At 39.0% G+C, this 24,302-nt stretch overlaps 1 protein-coding gene across 2 annotated transcripts in view; it reads left to right on the top strand.

Moving 5' to 3' along the window:
- AGBL4 (AGBL carboxypeptidase 4) overlaps positions 1-24,302 on the top strand; it is a 1,401,741-nt gene that overhangs the window by 1,041,272 nt on the left and 336,167 nt on the right. For both annotated transcript variants that reach the window (XM_067726072.1, XM_067726070.1), the window contains exon 6: positions 6,643-6,682. In XM_067726072.1, coding sequence (XP_067582173.1) covers positions 6,643-6,682 — 40 coding nt within the window. The remainder of the gene's footprint in view (positions 1-6,642; positions 6,683-24,302) is intronic.

Below are 24,302 nucleotides of genomic sequence, written 5' to 3'. Positions count from 1 at the left end.
AACCAGTCCCTGAGCTCCTGGAACACCACGTCCCTTTCTCATTCCGAGAAGTAATTGCAATGCAGTTCGTGATGAAAATGAAAAGTCCGTTTTTAACTGTAGCTTCATAATTACTCATCCAGATGAAGATGGCCAAATTCTCAGTGGTCTAATCCCTATGTCACCAAGACAGAATCAGAGAGGGTTTTGAGAAAAATTATGGTGTGTGTCTTTTGAGAGAGAAGGGGATAAAACTAAAGACCTTTTCTGATGATCGATTCAGCAGGAACTTCTCTTGTTACCATCTTGGTAACCAGTGATCGGCAAATCTTTGTTATCATCTGTTGGTCAGGCACTGGGCTAGTCCCTGAGAGGAGTGAAGTAATAATGGCACAGCCCTTGCCCTCAGGGAGATCACACAGCCAGTGGAGAGGATGGAGGAGTAGATAGGACAGGGAGATGCAGTGTGATGCTGCTCTGATAGGGAAGGTCAGAGGGCTAAGGGCAAGATCCAGTCCAGCCTTGGCAAGTCAAGAAAGCCTTTACAGAAGAGGTGGCATGAGAGTGGAGAGCTGAATAACAAGTAGGAATTAGCCAGGTAAATCTGGTTGGGTTGTTGTTCTAAGAGGGAACAACACGTGCAAAGACCTTGAGGTGAGAGCACAGCAAAATTTGGGGAACTGGAAGTGGCTCATCATGGTTGGAGCTCAGAGTCTGAAGGAACAGGAGAAAAGAGGCAGGAGCTGGGTCACAGAAGTCCTCCAACAGCAGCTAAATGGTTAAACTTTATTCTGTAGGAGCCCTGGTGAGTTTTAAGATGTGATTCTAGAAAGTTCACTCCAGCTGCAGCAGCAATTTGCAAGACACGAAGCAGGGAGACCAGTTAAGGTGCTGTTGTAAAAGGCTAGGTACCAGATGGTGAGAAGCCCAAAGTCTCAGCCTGAGGTGGGGCACAGCTGGAGAGGCACTCAGAAATCCTAGCTTCCGACCAGTGTGCTTCCCATTCTACCTATTGACACCTCCCACCCACCCCCCCAACCCCCTCACCTGTGAATGATTCTTCTTCTTTCTCTCAGCTTCTCTTTCCTGTTAGGCCCCTGGAGGTTGGTCTACACTCTTTTTACGAATGGGATACCTAATTGCCAACTAGCTTAAGTAACATGCCTAGGATAACAACAGCTCAAAGATGGTAGAGTCAGGATTCATACGTTTGTCTGTCTGATTTTGATTTTGGAGCTCTTTCCACAAAATACTTTGTGTAACTGCAGGGAGAAGGACATCAAACATGAAGAAAAGAGTATCTTGCAGGTTGGATATTGCCTGGAAGAGTCTCCCTAGATTCAGAGGACTTTATTTACATCTCTAGGCTGCAGTAGCTGTGCTTTTCAAACTGCCTCCTGTGACAAAATAACCAAGTAGTTCTCTCTTGATGTCTTACTAACACCACCTTCCCTGAAAAAGGACTAGAAACAAAATCATAGCAACAAGAGTTGTCACATAACAATAAATGTATGTGACTTACATTCTTATACTTTAAAGACTCAGCCTGAGACCAAAAAAAAAAAATAATAACATAATGCTGTACAAGATTAAAGCATGCTTCATTTGTTATATATAAATATGACCTTGTTAAATAAACACAAGCAAGAAAGATGACCAAAAAAAAAAAAAAAAACACCAAAACAATGCTAACTGTGCTTCTCTTTCAGTGGTGGGATTTCATTTATTTTTACTTTCTGTATTTTCTGGAAATTTGGAAAATGACAAAAATAAGCATGTGTTACTTTCATTACAAAAATTTTAAAGATAGATTCTTTAATGTTGGACAACAATAGTTTTCATTGAGAATAATTGAAATCACAAAAGATCCAAAATTCCTAGATGAGGTTTCTAACCGACCCACCTTTCAGTACTTTTACCCTTGGAGCTGTCAACTGTGACCAGAGGTGAAGTGGCATTGTATTAACAAAATAGCTTCCACTGATGAACAGAGGAATATGGATGACTCTTGGAACAAGGATGCTGATAGACAGTTCCTTAAGCATCCACTACAGATGCTCCTGCCATCCTTGGTTGGCATCAAATTCAGAGATTACTCCTATTGACCTTGGAACCTCCAGCCCCCATGATCTTTATGGAGTCATGACTCTGCATCAACCACACATTGGTTAAACACAGAAATGGGTTTCCTCTGAGTGTTTATGAGGCCCCACTCTTACCAGGGAAAGCTGGATGCAGAGTCACACACAGCCAGGAGTCCACACATTACCTCCTAACTGACCCAACCCTGGCATACCCACACTCCGCCAGGAATCCATGGAATGCCATACAGGCACTCTTGGACACATTGCCCTCTGTGTAGGTTTAGAATTCCTTTATCTGAGGAGAAATGTTCCCCCACTCCTCAACACACACACACACGCACACACACACACACACACACACACACACACACACACACGGTACCACTACCACACGTGTGAAGGGCCTGCCTTCCTGAGACTGTAGCTTATGGTTAGCTAATGGTTCAGCTGCTCAGCCCTCAGCCAGCAGGCCCTGTCAGCCTACCAAACCTGCTGCCTAGCTAGCTACCTTCATTTCCTCCAACTAACATTGCATAGTCTACCATCCAGGCAGTTAGGTAATATATCATCTCCATGTAAAAGGCCCTTATGTCTCTCAGTTGGTAACTAATTTAAATAATCTGGTAATTCTTTATGTCCACCATGCTCCCTTCTTATATAACTAGTTTTCTATTATTGGTCAAATTCCACAAATCATGTGCCGTATTGTAATAAATGCCAAACAGTTTCCGCTGGTGATCCTAAATGATTATACCAGGCAGACCGTTTAGGAATGAAAATTTTCTCTTTCGTTTATTCCTTTTATTTCTTAAGGACTTTGAGTGAATTATTTGGATATTTTAGTATCTTAGGTTCAAAGTGTTGTGATTCTTTTTTTTTTTTAACATCTTTATTGGAGTATAATTGCTTTACAATGGTGTGTTAGTTTCTGCTGTATAATAAAGTGCATCAACTATACGTATACATATAGTCCCATATCCCCTCCCTCTTGCATCTCCCTCCCACCCTCACTACTGCACAGTGATTCTTGAATGTCCACTTTTGTTTTTATTTGCATATAGAACATGCAGATTTTGTAATCCTATCTTAAGAGCTACAGGTTAAAACACTAGTCTACACTTATCTGCTTGGGCCACTAGGTGGTGTACACATATGTCTGTGAACTGTAGGTTAAAGGGATTTGTCACCAAGTTAGATTTAATTCATCACCACAGGAGTGGTACAGACAGTAGGAGCTGTAGGAGAGCTCTGGTACCAATAATTCTATGAAAAGGGGCAAGGCAGGTTTTATAAACCAAGGGTCACATGGTCTATAATAATAACAAAACATCAATACAAAGTGTCTGGTGATCCTATGGGTGGGAGTAAAGGAAGGAAGGTCTCCAGAGGAGGTGGATAGATAATATTGCTGCTGAGATGGCAGGAGCAAAATCATAAAGGCAGGAATCCCCAAAGCCGTGGCAGGGGGGAAGTCCTGTAGAGGAAGGGGCATGCTTACTCTCCATGCTGATGAATTCCTACCTAACAGGGTTGTTGCAGAGGGAATAATGGAATAGTTGAATCATTTGAGCTAGATGGCATCAAGCATTCCTTTCAGCCTTTGTGCTGGGCAATGGCAATATAGAGAGGAAATGGCATAGTCTTATCCTCAAGTAAAGATCACATGAGAGAAACAGAGAAGGAAACAGATAATTAAGACAGAGCATGATACAAAAGTTAGGTTTTACAAGATGCATTGTAAGAACAAAGTGTGAAATATTCTGTTCTGAGGAAAGGAGAGAAGGGGGTTAGGTCTGGGAGCTGAGGTGCAGAGCAGACCTCATGGACGTCTTGAGATGTGAGGAGGGAGCTCCATGAAGATCTCAGGAGATTAGTTAGAGAGAACAGCGTGAGCAAAGGCATGGGGATTTGAAAGGATAATGTGCATTCCAGGAATGGTTCAGCTGAGTTTAGCGATGTTTACTGAGGGCTATTGTGTGCCATGGACTGAATAATAGATGTTCCAGGCCCTTAAGATGCCCCTCAGCTAGTGAGGAAGACACACAAGCACTGAAAATTGCTGTGTGAGAGGTTAGCTTAAAATTTGTTCTCTCTTAAATTCTCAGCTCTGTCATTTAGCCCCCAGGGTCCTGGCTACAGGCGTGCTCAGAGAACTCTACACCGGAAGGGGAGCCCACAAGCACAGTGTCTGGCTGTATTTGACTCAGAGTCACTGACAGTATTTCAGTCTCACTCACTCATTTTAGAGGTATGAAGTTCAAGGCCGGAGACATAACAGTAAGTTATCCAAAACCACAGAGAGGAGCTAGGACACAAGGCCAGGTCTGTCCGTGTTCCTGTCAGGTTTTCTTCCCTTTTTTCTCTACTGGACCCCGGACACAGAATCACCATTTAGAGATAGATCTTAATGAGGAAATAGACACTTTTCAGATAAATGGACCTCCTTCACCGACGGCGATTGCCACAAAACCAAGCTTATGGAAAAATAGGACAGATTGTCTTCCTTCCTCATGTATGAGGGAAGGGCCTAGCCTCACAGGCTGGCCTTGGCAAAGGCAGCGTGAGCCAGTTGTCCCACTAGCCTGGTTCTGTGATTGGGAGAGCAGGCAGTCTGGCTCCAGCAGTCCTTCTAGCTTGCATATGTGGGTGTGTGTTTCATTTCAGCACGAGGATGTGTGCTCACAGTGGAGGTCAGTGACATCTTGGAGTTGCACTGTTGCTTGAAAATGTCAACTGGAATGAATTATGAGCTGGCAGTAAAACAGGGATGCGTGATTAAGACGGCTATGAAAGGCTACAGACCTGCTTTTAGGGCCCTGAAAAATCATTAGAGAGAGGGATAGAGAGATAGAGAGAGAGAGATAGATAGAGATAGAGAGATCTTAAAGAGGTTTTGACTGGGACAGATCAAATTTAAATGGAAGAGGAGGGGACCACAAGGGCCAGGAGATTTGAGACCAGGTCTTATAAGGAAAAGGTGAAGGAACTGGGAATATTTAACCAGGAGGGAAGATGACACAGATCTTCTTCAGACCTCCAAGCCTGTCATGGGCTGAAGCAGCTAGAAACAGGGATGATTTCATAAGGAAGCAGCTTTTAACCCTGCTCAAAGTAGAGCTATTTAGGGACACGGGTTCGATGGCTTGTCGGGGAACTAAAATCCCACATGCCGTGTGGCATGGCCAAAAAAAACAGAAAAAAAATTTTTAACTGACAAAACGTGAGTTCCCTGTCAGGCAAAAGGATAAAACAGAATCAGTTCATACAACTGGTGGGGACATTGCTGAGGGGATTCCTATACTGGTGGCAGGTCAGACTCAATGACCTTTGAGCTCTGGTACCAATAATTCTATGAAAAGGGGCAAGGCAGGTTTTATAAAGCTAGGGTCACATGGTCTATTATAATAACAAAACATCAATACAAAAATAGCTCTTTTTATTAAGCACCTATTAAGTACCAGGCATCACGCTAAGTGATTTATTGTGCATGATCGTATATTGGACTCTCAAGCCAAGATTAGAACTGACTGAATTCTAATCCTGGCTCTCTCATTCAGTGAAGATGTGGTCTTCGGCAGATAATTTCTCCTGTCTGAACCCCATGTCCCTCTGTTGTACATTACCAACCCTGTAGGATTGCCAAGAGTGAAGTTTGTTAGGACCTCTTTTTAAGAAAAAAAACTACACATTAATGGAAATGGCTATTAATAGAAAATCAAGTGTAGGAAAGAGACAGAGGTTGACTGAGGTTTGAGGAATCCTGACTTGTCTTTAAGAGAGTTGCTTACCACGGCCCCATCCTCAGCCTACAATACCCTCTTCTCCACCTTCAGGTTCTCATGACATCCATTTCAGGACTAGGCTTCTCCATAAGTATGGTGTGACAGGGGGCGAGCCAACTGAGATATTGACCACCTCAGCCCTTGGGGCCAAGGCTAGTTGCCTCCAAACTTCATCTATGTGGGCTAGTGTACCTGACAAATATTATTTTCTTTGAATGTTGTATGGTACAGAGAGATGAGGATTCAGTTAGAAAAGTAATGGTTTGTTCATCAGTAATTGAAACTGTCATAGCATTGTTGAGCAGATTTAATACATAAACCAGCCCCCAGGAGTATCTTGGTTAGAAAGGAGTATCAGGAGGGTGACAGTGACTTAAGGACCCAAGGCAAAGAGGGTTGCCAGGATATCAGACACTTAACCAGGACAGCCAGTGTGACCAAAGAGAAATCTGAGGCTGCCTGGTACAGAGGAGGAGCCATGGCTGGGAGTCTGGAAAGGGACTTTCTTTGTGGCTATAGGTAAGCCACATTCCTCTCAGGACTTCATTTTCCCGAAGTATAAGATAGGTCTGACTGGAAGGTCTCTAAGGCCCTTTCGGCTCTGACCAGAAAGGCTATGCATTCCCCCTTGTCTCTAGGGTGCAAGGCCTCCCTGCAGGACTGTGAGACCACGTCCTCCGCAATACAGCCTGCTGTGCGTGTCTGAACATCCCCTTTGCACGTTCACCCTGACCTGCTAAGCAACGAGTTTGGCTCTGGCTTGAATCAGCGCTCTCACAATGTGTTTTCTTTTGCAGCAACAGCGGCACCTAGACCTCCTGACGATAACCAGCCCTGGTGAGTAGGTGTGGCCATTCTGCTTGGGCTTTTCCCTTATTTCCCAGAGTGATGCCTGGTTGTCTATCCAAATGCAATTCCTGCCCTCCTCCTTTGGCTTCCTGAATGAACAGCAGAGTTCTTGTGTCATGAATGATCCTTCTCCCCCATCCTCTACCCCACAGGCGGTTTCTTTTCTCTTCCCCAGCTCTGTGCCGCCTTGTCTTGACTCTGCAGATGGCAGGGTTGGTACTATGATGTTGCTGCCTATTCCAGGGCCAGGTTCTCCCCAGATCACTCAGTGGGTCCAGGTGTCAAGGAAGTGCCCTGGTCTCCTGAGAAATAAGCTTGAAGATCATGGGGAATGGGGAAACTGCTTGGTAGATGGCATGGAATGAAGGGAGGACAGTTAATGAGGAAAGGCCCGTCTGGGGAAGCGACCAGGTTTGGTCTCCTGTGACTCTTGTCACTCACCTTTAGGAAGGACAAGTCCCACAACAAAGCTGTGGCCCTGGGATTTAAAGCTCCTTTCCTTCCCCTCGGTCTGGCATATAGCCCAGAGAAAAGTTGAGCAGTTTAGTTTTACCAGAAGGTATTTTATTTCAGTTTGGGAACTTGAGGCAAAACTGGCCAACAAGAGATGCTGTTCTCTCTTGGAATCCAAGGAGATGATGGTGCCAGCAGTGAGCATTCAAGAGTGGGTGTGGTGGTCCATCTTCATTCATTGGTGATGTTCTAAATATTTAATGGGCCCGGTGGCCCTCTACTGTGCTGGGCATTGACACTTTGTTTACCGGACTGTGGGGAGATGGCATCCTGAGGGAGGGACTGGTGTGGGGGGGTGGTCACATGGCAGGGTTGGGGAGCTCTAGGAGTGGCTAATTACCAATAAATATGGAGGTATTTCAGTATTTTAGTAACCAATATAGCTGTACCACGTCATCCTGCCTACCACCCAGCCTGTTGCTGTGTCCAGGGCCAATTGGCTCACAAGGAGATTGAGAAATTGTCCTCTGCAGGCACTATCTTAGCCCAAAGGCTGGTTATCTGTCTATGTAACTGGGATATAAGACAATGACTGCAAATGGAATTTGCATCCACCCAGTTCAGGTGGCCTTACTACATTTCCACCTGATAGATCTCTTTGAACTTGGGACTTCAGAAGAACAAAGATGAACTGGTTTGAAAACGTTCAGTCTAACCCATAGAATGAACTGTGTTTAACAAGTATCTAATTAACATATATAGAAATTGCAAATCATGGGCTAATAATATTAGAATGGCTCAGTTGTGTGACCTACCAATCCCTTCCCACTAAGGTGTTGGTAAGTGATTATCTTTGGCCCGTCCGTCCGGTTAGTTGCTTTCCTTCATGATTGTTTTCCGTTCTGCTCCACAAATGCTGACCCAGATTGCCTGCTTTCACATCCCAGTCTCATCTGGTCACACCCTGATATGATGCCGACATGTGAATTGGAGAGGTTTCTTGATCCGTCTTCAGTTGCTTCAGAAGGAGACTTTTAGACTCTGTTAACTGCATTTCTTTTGCACCAGCTCTTTCCGTTCCTAATTGCTACTGCACAAATTCAAGCAGAATAGTTGTGACTCTCAGTGCACTCTTTTTGGGCAAACTGTTAAGCACTGCCAGAGTTTGGAATGGTTTATAATTTTCCCTACTCTTAGATGAGAAAAGACTATTTTCTGGGTCAAAGCTTCTCAAAAGTCATGTTGCGTCACACGAGTATACAGTACTGCAAGTAGGCTACATTTGTGTGATATTGTAAGATATACACTCGTGATATATTGATCCACTCATCTCTCAGGGGTACAGGTAGGTCCCAGAATAACTGAGCTGCCAAGGTGGTAGCCTCTACTCCAGTGTACCAAGTGTTATCCATGTGTGTCATGACTTGGAAAGGTTAGGAAAGACCATTAGGCTGTGTATTACCTGGACAACTCTAGTCCATGTCAGAACCACTTCCCTCTACTGTCACTAACTGTCTCTCACTTTCAAAGTCATCTCCATTCCCCACCTCACCAGAAGCTGCTACAGCTAGCAAGGGGCATGCTACCTCTCTGGGGATGCCAGTGGGAGGTACCAGCTTGTTTGCACTCGTCACCAGACCATCCTCAACACAGAACTGCAGTCTGATTCTGCCACTCCTCATCAGCTAGGAGCCTTCAGAAATGCTGGCTGGGAATTTGGAAGCCTTAAAAACCTGTGTTATCTTCTTTAAACTCTTATTTTGTTCATCGTGAATAATTTTGAATTCACAGAAAAGAGTAGAGATAAAATGAGGAGTCATTTATTGCCCCCCTCACCACCAAACAGCTTGGCTTTATCATATCAACATAGTGCCATATATGCTACAGAGGCCCCTATTACAAAAATTATAGATCTAGTTGAGACTTTTCTGTACTCCTAGCTGATTGCATCTCTCTCCCTTCACTCTATAGGTAATCACCATAATAAATTCAATGATTTTCTATATCTATATATCCAAAAATGTGACTGGTATAAGTGGTATTGTTTTACAGATTCCTATAAGTGATGTCACACTATAAATGTCATACTGAACTTTTCCCTTACTTATTATACTGTAGAGATTAATTCCTGTGAATACAGGTAGCTCTGGTTCAATCATTTTAGCTGCTATGATTACATAGCAATTATGATTACATCACAATTTCTTTTTCCATTTTATTGATCATAATTTAGGTTATTTCCAGTTTTTTTGCAATTTTAAATAATACTACTTGGAGCATTTTGTGCATAAGTATGAGAATTTATCTAGAGCATATAACTAGGAGAGGAATTCCTGATTGCATGCATCTTCAAATTTACTGTATAATGGCCAGTTGTTTTCTAAAGTAGTTGAACAAATTGATACTTCAAAGTATAAGAACAGCGAAGTATAATAGTTTCCATTTCTCTGAATCCTCCACACTTGGAATCATCAGACATAAATCTTTACCAGTCATCATGATAAATGTAAAATGTTATCCCATTGTTTTTATAATATGTGTTTCCCTGATTACTGGTGGGGTTTAATATCTTTTCATATGTTTATTGGCCACTTTGCTTTCTTCTGTGAACTGACTTTTCATATCATTTTTCAATTTTCTCTTGGGTTGTTTCTTTTTATTGACTTCTAATTCTTTGTTATTCTGCATGTTGATACTTTGTCACTTAACGTGCATTGCAAATATCTTACCCCAGATGGTGGCCTGTGTTTTTTGATTTATGATGTATTTTGATTTATGGAAGGGTTTTTTTTTATTTTAATGTAGTTGAATGTATGAATATTGCTTTATGAACTTTGCTTTTATGACTTATTTAAGAAATCCTTCCCTACCTGAATATCATATTCTCCTGTATTCTAAAAATTGTCAAGTTTTACATCACACTTGGGTATTTATCTCATTTAGGACTGATCATTGTGTATGATATGAGCTGGGGATTTAATTTGTTGTTTACATGTGGATAACCCATTATCTCAGTGTCATTCAACAACTAGTTCATTCTTTCTTCCACTTATTAGCAACTACACATGATGATGATGATGATGAAGAGCCAATTGACTTTTCCTACACAGCTTATAAATTTTTGTGTTCTCCTGTTTATTGCATCTCAAGATTTTCCTGTTACCTTATTAAAGTAGACCCCTTAATAACTGTTTTAGTGAGAGTCCATGAGAAACGATCTTAATCTATATATGTTCTTATTTTGACTTATCTTTGGGATGATAGTTTGGCAAGGTATAAATTCTAGCTTGAGGAGGACTTCCCTTCATTCTTTGAACTTTTTTTTTTCATTTTTTTCTGGCATCCACAGTTGCTAATAAGAAGTCTGCCATTATTTGTTTATGGTAATTTATCTTTTCTTGGGTAGGTTTAAAGACTTTCCTTTTGATCTTCATGCTCTGCTTTTGCACTTTAATGTGTCTGGATGTGAATTTATTTCTGTTTACCCTGCTTGGTACTCTGAGTAGTCTTTCTACCTGAGAGTCTATGTCTGTCTTTATTTTTTTTTTGTTTTTTTGTTTTTTTTGTGTGTGTGTGGTACATGGGCCTCTCACTGTTGTGGCCTCTCCCGTTGCGGAACACAGGCTCCGGACGCACAGGCTCAGCAGCCATGGCTCACGGGCCCAGCCGCTCCACGGCACGTGGGATCTTCCCGGACTGGGGCACAAACCCGTGTCCCCTGTATCAGCAGGCGGACTCTCAACCACTGTGCCACCAGGGAAGCCCCTATGTCTTTAATTCTGAGAAATTATTGGCAAATTATCCCTTCAAAGATTGCCTTTTCTTCATTCCTTTGATTCTCTTCTTCAATAATTTCTATTAGATGAATGTTGGAGTCTCTCAAGTGGCCCTCCATGATTTTTTACTAATTTTTCATAATTTTTAGCATTTTATTTTACTGCACTGATTCTGAGTTCCCCACAAGTAACTTGAATTCATAAATTCACTTTTTGACCATATCTAGTCTGGATTATTTTCCTGTCTTTTTCAATATTTCAGTGATTATTTTTAATTTCCAAGATTTCTAATTTTGTGCATATCCACCTGCTCTTGTTTTATTTCTGCCTGTTCTGTTTCATAATTTCTTATTCTGTTTTAACATTTTCATTTGTTTCTTCGAACATCTTCAATATGCTTATTTTAAAATCTTTGTTCTATAAAATAAGTTTCATCTGGAGTGAATTCAAGTTATAACTGTTGATTTTATTTAGTATCATTTTTAGCATTTAATTTCTTCATGTGTTTTGAAATTTTACTTTGTAATATCACTTTGAGAAGGAAGTTTTCTGTTACTCTCTCTCCCCAGCCCTGACCACCACCACCACCCCTCCCCCCAACCCCTGCAAACTCCCACTATGCTCACATATCCCTATATGGTGGATTTTGCAGTTGACTCTACCCATATTTTCAGTATAGGATCTGGTAAATATTGGGGATATGGAGAACTGGTGACAAAAAGTCAGCAGGATAGTATAACTTTGCTTCTGTTTCTTTTGTCTATATTCCTTGCCTCTCTAGGCCTACAGCACACAGGAGCTGTCTGTGTGCTGTAGGCCTAGAGAGGCAAGGAATATAGACAAAGGAAACAGAAGCAAAGTTTCTGCAGCAGCCTTTTTTTTTCCTAGGCTTCTTTCATAACAGGGGAGCCCCACCCTAGATCCTTGTTCTAAGCAGAAGACCTTGTCTCTGATCCTCATCTCCTATAGAGCATTTTAGGAGGCTCATAGGAGTCCAACTTTCAGCTGCTACTGCCTGCTGCTATATCCAGATCTCAACAAACAAGTAACCTCAGGAGCATGTATCCTTTTGCATTTCTGTACTTTTCAGCTTCATGGAGATATGTCTCTTGCAGTGGAGCCCAACTACATATTTTCATTTCTTTTTTTCATATATTATTCAATATTACTATTCGATGGGAATGAATGGGCTTACTGAAGCATGAACTTATTTAGTCATGTGGCCCAGAAGTCCAACTACAGTTTTTTTCTTACTTTTTGGAAAGTTTATTCTCCTATAACCTCTTCAGCAGAAGGGAGGCAGTATGAGGAAATATTTTTCTCCTATCCAAGTGAGACTTTTATCACCAGATTGATGAAAGAGACTGTTATTTTTTGGGACTTCCCTGGTGGTCCAGTGGATAAGACTCCGCGCTCACAATGCAGGGGGCCCAGGTTTGATCCCTGGTTGGGGAACTAGATCCCGCATGCATCCCTCAACTAAGAGTCTGCATGCCGTGGCTAAGAATCCGCATGCCACAACTAAGAAGTCTGCGTGTCACAACTAAAGATCCCGCATACCACAATGAAGGTCCCTCATGCTGTGACTAAGACCCAGCACAGCCAAAATAAATAATAAATAAATAAATATTTTTTAAAAAGAGAGACAGTTACTTTTTGCATGTGTATATACAAATATATATGTAATTTAAAAAATAAAATTATAATGATCCTATATAAAATATATAGGAATATAATGTGAACTTTTTTTTTAAATATTGTTAAATATTCTCAGAGGGACTTTTATATAGCTGAAAAGCATTCTATATTAAATTTATCTATTATTGTATATTAAATTGTCCCAGATGATTTAATTATAAATAATACCACAGTGAACATTCTTGTATAAAGATTTTTGTGTGCATCTTTAATTATTTCTTTAGGAAAAATTCCTAGAATGAGAATTACTAAGAAAAGTTATACATAGTTCACTAATCATGACAGACTAAGTCACACCAAAGTAATAATGACATCAAAATTAGAGAGACTTAAAAAATAAAGGTTTATTTGTTACATTTGGTACATGTCTCTCATGGACTGGAGTCGGTTCTGCTCTACTTCATCTTTACTCTGGCACCCAGGCTGACCAAGCATCCTTTATTTGGAACATTGCTCTATGTCTTAGTTTGGGTTCCCTAAGAAGCAGAACTTGAGACAAAGATTTTAATGCAAGTAGTTTATTTGGGAGGTGATCCCAGAGACCTTGGCGGGAGGTAGGGAAGTGATACAAGAAAATGAAGAAAGCTAAGAAAGGTTCGTTATCAAGCAAGCTACCACTGACGGCAAGTGGAATTTAATCCTACAGGGAAACCCTGGAAGTCAGTGTGGAAAATAAACCTCAGAGTTATCCCTTAGGGGCAAAGGAGTGGGAGAGAGGGTGGGGGTGTTAATTCCCTGACACTTCCAATCTGCTCAATGTATGGACATAGCAGATTCCAGTGGCCCAAGAAAGCCCTCAGGAGAGGTTTGCAGATGTCGGCAATTGGAAAGTATTCAATATGTGCAGAAATAATAAGTGCCGGGAGAATATGTGAGGTTGCAGAAAAGTGCTGACAGCACCTGCCATATGGGTAGTCATGGCAGAGGGAAAAGGGAGAGATGGTGAGCCATGTACCTTCTCTTAAAAATTTTTAGAAGGGGTCACTTTTTCCCAGATTTCCTATATCAAAGCAGTCATATGACCACTTCTAATTCAACAAGGTAGAGATGCAGAATCTTCCTACAGGGAAGGGCACTGCATTGAGAAGAGCTAGAATATTTGGCCATGATGATTATATCTTTTCACACTTCTAGAAAGATTTTGTGTTCCCACCATCAAGTTAAAAGTGCTGGTCATAGCTTTAAAAAAAATAACACCTTTATTGAGATATAATTCATATGCAATAAAATTCATCCTTTAAAGGACACCATTTAGTGGTTTTCAGTACATTCACAGAATTGTACAATCATAACCACTAATTCCAGAACATTATTATTACTCCAAAAAGGAACTCTGTACCCATTCGCAGCCACCCCCCATTTTTGCCTTCCCCTAGGCCCTGGCAACCACTAATTTACTTTCTATCTCTAGGGATTTGCTTATTCTAGACATCTCATATAAATGGAATTGTACAGTATGTGGCCTTTTGTGACCGGATTTTTTTCACTTAGCATAATGTTTTCAAGGTCCATCCATATTATAGCATGTATCAGTACTTCATTCCTTTTTATTGCCAAATAATATTCCATTGTATGGATATATCACAACTTGCTTACCCATTCATCTAGTGGTGAACATTTCAGTTGTTTACATTTTTGGCTACTGTAAATAATGCTGCCATAGATATTTGTGAGCAAGTAAAAACTATGTTTTTCATTCTCTTGGACATATACCTAGGAATGGAATGGCTGGATCATTTGGTAAATGTTAAGGTAAACATTTTGAGAAACTGCCCCTGTTTTCTAAAGTAGCTGTGCCATTTTGCATTCTCATCAGCAATGTAAGATGTTCCTAATTTCTCTGCATCCTCTCTTGTGATCTATCTTTTGATTATAGTCATCCTAGTGGGTGTAAAGTGGTATCTCACAGTGATTTTGGTTTGCATTTTCCTAAAGACTTATGACGTTGAACATATTTTCACGTGCTTATTGGCCATTTGTATATCTTCTTTGGAGAAATGTTTAGTCAAGTTATTTTCCCTTACTCATTTAAATTAGGTTATATTTTGTCTTTTTATTGTTGAGTTGTAAGAGTTTTTAAATGTATACTCTGAGTACAGATACATGATTTGCAAATATGTTTTCCTGTTCTGTGGGTTGTCTTTTCACTTGCTTGATGTTCTTTAAAGCCAAAATTTTTTTTTATTTTGATGAAAGTTCAATTTATCTATTTTGTTGCTTTTGTTGCTTATACTTCTGGTATCATATCCAAGAAAACATTGCCTAATGTCACAAAGATGTACTCCTATGAGTTAATTTTTATATGATATAAGACTCCAATTTGTCTCTTTTGCATGTGATTGTCCAGTTTTGCTAGCACCATTTGTTGAAAAAAAACCCTGTTCTTTCCCCTGTTGATTTATCTTGGCACCCTTGTCAAATGGTCATTAACTTTTTGATGACATAGACTAAAAGGACAGCATTTAGGAAGCATCTAAATGCTGGCGCTCAGTGCCAGAACTGTGTTAGGCGCTCTACATGTATTTTCATATAATTCTCCCCACTGTCCCATAGGCAGGCATCATCTTTCCTGATTGCAAATGAGAAAGGAAGGTGCTGCTCCATTAGAATTGCCCACATAAATACATTTAATAAGTGAGTGATGGAGTCAGGATTCAAATACAGATCTGTCTGATCCCAAATCCTTTACCTTTTCTACTGCTACATATAAATATTACTTCATGTGTGATATTGGCCCACAGAGTCTTCTTTCTCAGACAGAATTAAAGCTGACCTACTTTGCTGGTGATAAGGAAAGTCTGAAATGTTGGGGACATCATAGTCATGGGGCTTTTCCACTAACTAGGCTGCATTCTGAAGAGACAATTGATTTCCTTAAAATATCACAGAAACTTCCAGAAAAAAATCACAGATTTGTTCGTGATTGCAAATATCCACACAAAAAAATGTATCCCCTCTTAACCTTGTTAAAACAATACCTATGTTAAATGGTGACTGAACCTGCTGACCATTACATGACAACTTTGGGCTTTGTCTCCAGTTAAAGTCCCCCATGATGTACATGTAGCCCCTCTGAAGACTAAAGGAACAAGAGAGGCCAAACTAACCATTATTCCTGCTTCATGGACATTTTTAGAGCCAGCAAAGCCTATGGAGCCAGTCCAGAGGGGCCAGGACCAGATGTGAAGCCAAGCCAGGGTGCTCCCGACCTCACGGCCAGAAAGTTAGCAGCACAGTGAATACACACAGAGAGGATGGTTCAAAAAATGCATGCACTTCATTAAAACAACTTTAAAGAGATCTTTAAAGGAGATAAACAAATTACTCCTAGCCCCACAGCCTTAGCACAATAAAAAACCTAATTCTATTTATACATTTTTCCCTTTCAGTTCTTGTCTATATGCAGAAACATATTTACATAATTGCAACCACAGTAAGTTTTTATGTACATCTTTTTTCACTTAACATTATTTCATAAACAATCTTCATGTTGCGATGTAGTTTGCATATTTACCATCTTTTTATAATAACTTTCTCTATTAAAAAATTGCACATGCCCATAGTACAAATTTTGAAAAACACAGATAAGTTAAAAAGATGAAATATCAGTTATCTCCCAGAGGCAATCACTGTTTAATATTTTAATACATTTACTTCTTTGCCTTTTTTTCTATGCATGTATAATTTTGTTTTACATAGTTGAGATCATATAGAATATAAAATTTTATCCTGATTTTTCACTTAATATTACAACAGAAATATTTTCCCATGCCAATGATATTGGATATTTGACTTGATTTTAGTTTTTCCATCTTATGAATAATTTATCAACCTTTGTGTATATAGCTGTGTCTACATTTTAGCTTATTGTCTTAAGATAAATTAGTAGGGATGGAATTACTAGATCCATGAGCATTTTAAAGGCACACTTATTCTTAAAAGCTCTACTCTCTTCCATCTTTTAAACGTAACCTGGTTTACAAAAATACACGTCTTATTGTTGTGCAGTTGTGTTACTTCCAGATGTTTTTCTCTTATAAATGACTCTACCGTAAAATTATTTGTGAAAAAAGCTTTTACTTCTTTTGCATAAGTTTTTTATCTGGCTGTTTTCAAAGTATAATTGCTGGACCAAAGAGCATTAATATGTTTAAGGAATTATTAAGTCTTACTGCCAACTCATTTTCCAGAAAGGTTGTATCAGTTTACATTCCCACTTCCAGCCAGAGAACAGGAACTAGGCTTAACAGATACAGAGCAGGAGGCCAGCCTTACCTGGGAGTCAACTTTCAACAGTAGTCAAAGTATGGATCCAGGTAGACCTGGGTTCCAATCTTGATTCTCCCACTTCTTGGCTCCAAGCTCTTAAGAAAATTATTTAACTACTTTGTGGCTTAGTTTTTCATTAAATATGGATGGTTACACCTACTTCACAGGAATGAAATGAAGATTAAGTGAGGTAATCATGGCAGTAAAGCCCCTAGCATATTATTAATATTAGCATGAAAATGCTATACACACTAGAGGCCAGAACAGCTTTATTGATCAAACTAGGCCTTTATAATGGGGTTTGAGAGAAAGAGGAAAGCTTATCTGGCCTTAGCTGGGAGGACATTTGTTCTTTTGGTTCTCATTGGTTCAGGGACTAGAGCACTAAACCTGCAGGCTAAAGGCCTACAACAGTGTTAGGCTGTCTCTGCACTGCTAAAATGTATGTAGGCAAGTGTGATACACCCTGGCCTGAAGCAGTGCAATTACAATCGCCCCAGTCTAGCCAGGAGATAGAATAAGAAATTAGTAATTTATACATCTGAGTTGTCATTTCCTTCATGGGGATGGCAGAGAAGGGGAGTACTGATTTTCTCTCATTAGTCATTATATTAGGTGTCCACGTGAGTACTGTATTTTAAAGTCCTTCCCAAAGAAGTAACCATTATTTTTATTTATTTATTATTATTATTTTACATTTTCAAAGAAGTTTTGGAGAAATTACCAAAACATTTTGATATCAAGGATAATTGTTATTTCTCTCTTTTCTCTCATTCTCTCTCTCTTTTTTTAACCTGTATGGGGGGGGCGAGAACTTTCTAAAAATTGTATTTATTTATTTATTTTTATATATACATGTATCTATTCTTTTTCAAATTCTTTTAGGTTGTTACAGAATATTGAGCAGAATCCCCTGTGCTCTATAGCAGGTTCTTGTTGGTTATCCATTTTAATTTAAAAAAAAAAGATTTTTACTGCTGTTTACTATATTTTAATTTATTTATTTATGTTTTTAATTTTTGGCCACACCATGTGCGGCACGTGGGATCTTAGTTCCGCAACCAGGGATCGAACCCACACCCCCTGTATTGGAAGGTGAACTCTTAACCACTGGACCACTGAGGAAGTCCCTGGTTATCCATTTTAAATACAATGTGTACCTGTCAATCCCAAACTCCCTAACTATCCCTCCCCTCCCCACACTTCCCCCGGGTAGCCATAAGTTCATTCTCTAAGTCTATGAGTCTGTTTCTGTTTTGTAAATAAGTTCATTTGTATCATTGTTTTTAGATTTCACATGTAAGCGATATCATACAATATTTCTCTTTCTCTGTCTGACTTCCTTCACTCAGTATGACAATTTCTCGGTCTATCCATGTTGCTGCAAATGGCATTATTTCATTATTTTTAACGGCTGAGTAATATTCCATTGTATATAGGTACCACATCTTCTTTATCCATTCTTCTGTCAAAGGACATTTAGGTTGCTTCCATGTCTTGGCTATTGTAAACAGCGCTGTAATGAACATTGGGATGCATGTATCCTTTCGGACCATGTATTTCTCTGGGTTTATGCCCAGGAGTGGGATTGCAGGATCAAGTGGTAGTTCCATTTTTAGTTTCTTAAGGAACATCCATACTGTTCTCCATAGTGGCTGCACCAATTTATCTTCCTGTGTGTGGTAAGAACTTTTAAGATCTACTCTCCTAGCAACTGTCAAGTGTGCAGTATGGTACTGTTAACTATAGTCATCATGTTGTACATTAGATCTCCAGAACTTATTCATCTTATAACTGGAAGTGTGAACCGTTTGACCACCATCACCTATATCCTCCACCCTCTAGCCCCTAACAACCACTAATCTACTCCCTGTTTCTATGAGTTTGGTGTTTTAGATCCCACATATGAAATCCTACAGTATTTGTCTTCCTCTGTCTGACTTATTTCACTGAGTGTAATGCCATGAAGCCTCATCTGTGTTGTCAGAAATGGCAGGATTTCACTCTTTTATGGCTGAAATATATGTATATTGCATTTTGGACACTTAGATTGTTTCCACATCTTGGCTATTGTAAATAATGCTACAATGAACATGTGGATGCAGATAGATTTTTGAGACAGTGATTTCATTTCCTTTAGATATATAACCAGAAGTGGGATTGCTGGACCATATGGTAGTTCTGCTTTTAATTTTTTGAGGAACTTCTATACTGTTTTTCAGAGTGACTGTACCAATTTACATTCCCACCAACAGTACACAAATCCTTGCCAGCACTTATAATCTCTTTTTGATAATAGCCATTCTAACAAATGTAAGGTGATACTTCACTGTGGTTTTGATTTGCATTTCCCTGGTAATAAGTGATGTTGAGCAGCTTTTCCTGTACTTTGGCCATATGTGTGTCTTTTTGGAAAAATGGCTATTCAGGTCCTCTGCCCATTTTAACTCACTTTTTCTTGTTGCTTTGTTTGTTTCGTTTTTGTTGTTGTTTGTTTTTGCTATTAAGTTATATGAGTCCTTTCTTATATTTTTTGAATATTAACCCTTTATCAGATATATGGTTTGCAAATATTTTCTCCCATTCCATAGGTTGTCCTTTCATTTTGTTTCTGCACTTTTGCTGTGCAGAAACTTTATAATTTGACACAGTCTCATTTGTTTATCTTTGTTTTGTTGCTTGTGCTTTTGGTGTCATAGCCAAAAAGATCATTGCCAAGACCAATGTCAAAGAGATTTTCCCCTATGTTTTCTTCTGGGACTTTTACAGTTTCAGATCTTACATTTAAGTCCTTAATCCATTTCAAGTTAATTTTTGTGAGTAATGTAAGATAGGAGTTCAATTTAACTCTTTTGCAAGTGCATATGAGTATCCAGTTTTACCAACACCATTTATTGATTAGATTATCTTTTCTACATTGTGTATTCCTGGCTCCCTTGTCAAATATTAGTTGACTGTATATGCATGGGTTTATTTCTGAGCTCTTGATTCTGTTCCATTGGTCTATGTGTGACTAATAGTGACTATGGAGATTGAAGTATTTTATGCTAGTACCATACTATTTTGATTACTATAGCTCTGTAGTAGATTTTGACATCAGGAAGTGTGATGCCTCCAGCTTTCTTCTTTCTCAAGATTGCTTTTTTGGTTCCTACAAATTTTAGGAATTTAAAAAATTCCTATAAAAAATACAAATTGGAATTTTGATAGGGATTGCATTGAATCTATAGGTGGCTTTGGATAGTATGGACATTTTAAAAAGATTAATTCTTCCAATCCATGAACATGGGATATATTTCCAGTTATTCATATCTTCTTCAATTACTTTCATCAATGTCTTAAAGTTTCCAGCATAAAGATCTTTCATCTCCTTAGTTAAATTTATGCGCTAGATAGCTGCACCACCAGAGGGAAGACAGCAGAAGCAGGAAGAAGTACAATTCTGCAGCCTGTGGAACAAAATCCACATTCGCAGAAAGATAGACAAGATGAAAAGGCAGAGGGCTATGTACCAGTTGAAGGAACAAGATAAAACCCAAGAAAAACAACCAAATAAAATGGAGATAGGCAACCTTCCAGAAAAAGAATGCAGAATAATGATAGGGAAGATGATCGAGGACCTCGGAAAAAGAATGGAGGCAAAGATCAAGAAGATGCAAGAAATGTTTAACAAAGACCTAGAAGAATTAAAGAACAAACAAACAGAGATGAACAATACAATAACTGGAATGAAAAATACACTAGAAGGAATCAATAGCCGAATAACTGAGGCAGAAGGACAGATAAGTGACCTGGAAGACAGAATGGTGGAATTCACTGCTGTGGAACAGAATAAAGAAAAAAAGAATGGAAAGAAATGAAGACAGACTAAGAGACCTCTAGGGCAACATTAAATGTAACAACATTCACATCATAGGGGTCCCAGAAGGAGAAGAGAGAGAGAAAGGACCTGAGAAAATATTTGAAGAGATTATAGTCGAAAACTTCCCTAACATGGGAAAGGAAATAGCCACCCAAGTCCAGGAAGTGCAGAGAGTCCCATACAGGATAAACCCAAAGAGAAACATGCCAAGACACATAGTAATCAAATTGGCAAAAATTAAAGACAAAGAAAAATTATTGAAAGCAGCAAGGGAAAAACAACAAATAACATACAAGGGAACTCCCATACAGTTAACAGTTGATTTCTCAGCAGAAACTCTACAAACCAGAAGGGAGTGTTAGGACGTATTTAAAGTGATGAAAGGGAAGAACCTACAACCAAGATTACTCTACCCAGCAAGGATCTCATTCAGATTCAATGGAGAAATCAAAAGCTTCACAGACAAGCAAAAGCTAAGAGAATTCAGCACCACCAAACCAGCTCTACAACAAATGCCAAAGGAACTTCTCTAAGTGGGAAACACAAGAGGAGAAAAGGACCTACAAAAACAAACCCAAAACAATTAAGAAAATGGTAACAGGAACATACATATCGATAATTACCTTATACGTGAATGGATTAAATGCTCCAACCAAAAGACACAGGCTCGCTGAATGGATACGAAAAGAAGACCCATATATATGCTGTCTACAAGAGACCCACTTCAGACCTAGGGACACATACAGCCTGAAAGTGAGGGATGGAAAAAGATATTCCATGCAAATGGAAATCAAAAGAAAGCTGGAGTGCCAATACTCATATATGATAAAATAGACTTTTAAAAAAAGAATGTTAAAAGAGACAAAGAAGGACACTACATAATGATCAAGGGATCAATCCAAGAAGAAGATATAACAATTATAAATATATATGCACGCAACATAGGAGCACCTCAATACATAAGGCTACTGCTAACAGCTATAAAAGAGGAAATCGACAGTAACACAAAAATAGTGGGGGACTTTAACACCTCACTAACACCAATGGACAGATTATCCAAACAGAAAATTAATAAAGAAACACAAGCTTTAAATGACACAATAGACCAGATAGATTTAATTTATATTTATAGGACATTCCATCCAGAAACAGCAGATTACACTTTCTTGTCAAGTGCACATGGAACATTCTCCAGGATAGATCACATCTTGGGTCACAAATCAAGCCTCAGTAAATTTAAGAAAATTGAAATCATATCAAGCATCTTTTCTGAGCAAAACGCTGAGATTATAAATGAATTACACGAAATAAAATGTAAAAAACACAGACACACGGAGGCTAAATAATACGTTTACCTAGGGAGACAAAAGACCTGTATGCAGAAAACTATAAGACACTGCTGAAGAAATTAAAGATGATACAAACACCTGGAGAGATATACCATGTTCTTGGATTGGAAGAAGCACTATTGTGAAAGTGACTATACTACCCAAAGCAATCTACATATTCAATGCATCCCTATCCAATTACCAATGGCATTTTTTTGAACAGAACTAGAACAAAAATCTTAAAATTTGTATGGAGACACAAAAGACCCCGAATTGCCAAAGTAGTCTTGAGGGAAAAAAATGGAGCTGGAGGAATCAGACTCCCTGACTTCAGACTATAATACAAAGCTACATTACTTAAGAGAATATGGTACTGGCACAAAAAGAGAGATATAGATCAATGGAACAGGATAGAAAGCCCAGAGATAAACCCACGCACCTATGGTCAACTAATCTATGACAAAGGAGGCAAGGGTATGCAATGGAGAAAAGACAGTCTCTTCAATAAGTGGTGCTGGGAAAACTGGACAGCTACATGTAAAAAAATGAATTTAGAACACTCCCTTACACCATACACAAAAATAAACTCAAAATGGTTTAGAGACCTAAATGTAAGACCGGACACTATAAAACTCTTAGAGGACAACATACAAAGAACCCTCTCTGACATAAATCACAGCAAGATCTTTTTTGATCCACCTTCTAGAGTAATGGAAATAAAAACAAAAATGAATGAATGGGACCTAATGAAACTTAAAAGCTTCTGCAAAGCAAAGGAAACTACAAGCAAGATGAAAAGACAACCCTCTGAATGGGAGAAAATATTTGCAAACAAATCAACGGACAAAGGATTAATCTCCAAAATATATAAACAACTCATGCAGCTCAACATCAAAAACACAAACAACCCAATCCAAAAATGGGCAGAAGACCTAAATCGATATTTATCCAAAGAAGACATACAGATGGCCAAGAAGCACATGAAAACTGCTCAACATCACTAATTTTTAGAGAAATGCAAGTCAAAACTACAATGAGGTATCACCTCACACCAGTTAGAATGGGCATCATCAGAAAATCTACAAACAGCAAATGCTGGAGAGGGTGTGGAGAAAAGGGAACCCTCTTGCACTGTTGGTGGGAATGTAAATTGTTACAACCACTATGTAGAACAGTATAGAGGTTCCTCAAAAAACTAAAAATAGAATTACCATATGACCCAGCAATCCCACTACTGGGCATATACCCAGAGAAAAACATGATTCAAAAAGACACATGCACCCCAATGTTCATTGCAGCACTATTTACAATAGCCAGGTCATGGAAGCAACCTAAATGCCCATCTACAGACGAATGAATAAAAAAGATGTGGTACATATATACAATGGAATATTACTCAGCCATAAAAAAAGAATGAAATTGGGTCATTTTTAGAGACTGGGATGAATCAAGAGACTGTCATACAGAGTGAAGTAAGTCAGAAAGAGAAAAACAAATATTGTATATGAACGCATATATGTGGAACCTAGGAAAATGGTACAGATGAACCAGTTTTCAGGTCAGAAATTGAGACACTGATGTAGAGAACAAATGTATGGACACCAAGGGGCGAAAGCAGTGGTGGGTGGGGGGATGGTGGTGTGATGAATTGGGAGATTGAGATTTGACATATATACACTAATATGTATAAAATGGATAAGAACCTGCTGTATAAAAAAATAAAATAAAATTTTTTAAAAAAAGGAGTTGGAGACATGAGTGAGTTGCACTTGTTAATTTACCTCAAGCAGACAGGCCACTGTAAAATATATATATATATGCCTAAGTATTTTATTGGTTTTGATGCTCTTGCAGATAGAATTGTTTTCTTTATCTCTCTTTAGATAGTTTGTTGTTAGTATATAGAAATACAATGCAAGTGATTTTTGTATGTTACTTTTGTATCCTGCAACTGTACTGAATTAGTTCTAAACCGTTTTTTGGTGGAAGCTTTAGGGTTTTCTGTGCATCAGATCATGTTATATGCAAAGAGAGACAATTTTACTTCTTGCTTTCCAATTTATATGCCTTTGATGTCTTTTTCTTACTAATTGCTCTGGCTAGGGCTTCCAATACTATATTGAATAGGTGTGATGAGAGTAGGCACCCTTGTTTTGTTCCTGATCTTAGAGAAAAAGTTTTAAACCTTTCACTGTTGAGTAAGATGCTAGCTGAGGGTTTGT

Source organism: Pseudorca crassidens, chromosome 2, assembly GCF_039906515.1.
Source record: "Pseudorca crassidens isolate mPseCra1 chromosome 2, mPseCra1.hap1, whole genome shotgun sequence".
NCBI lineage: Eukaryota > Metazoa > Chordata > Mammalia > Artiodactyla > Delphinidae > Pseudorca > Pseudorca crassidens.
Note: the sequence above shows the minus strand (reverse complement) of the source record. Positions and strands in the feature narration are given on the sequence as shown.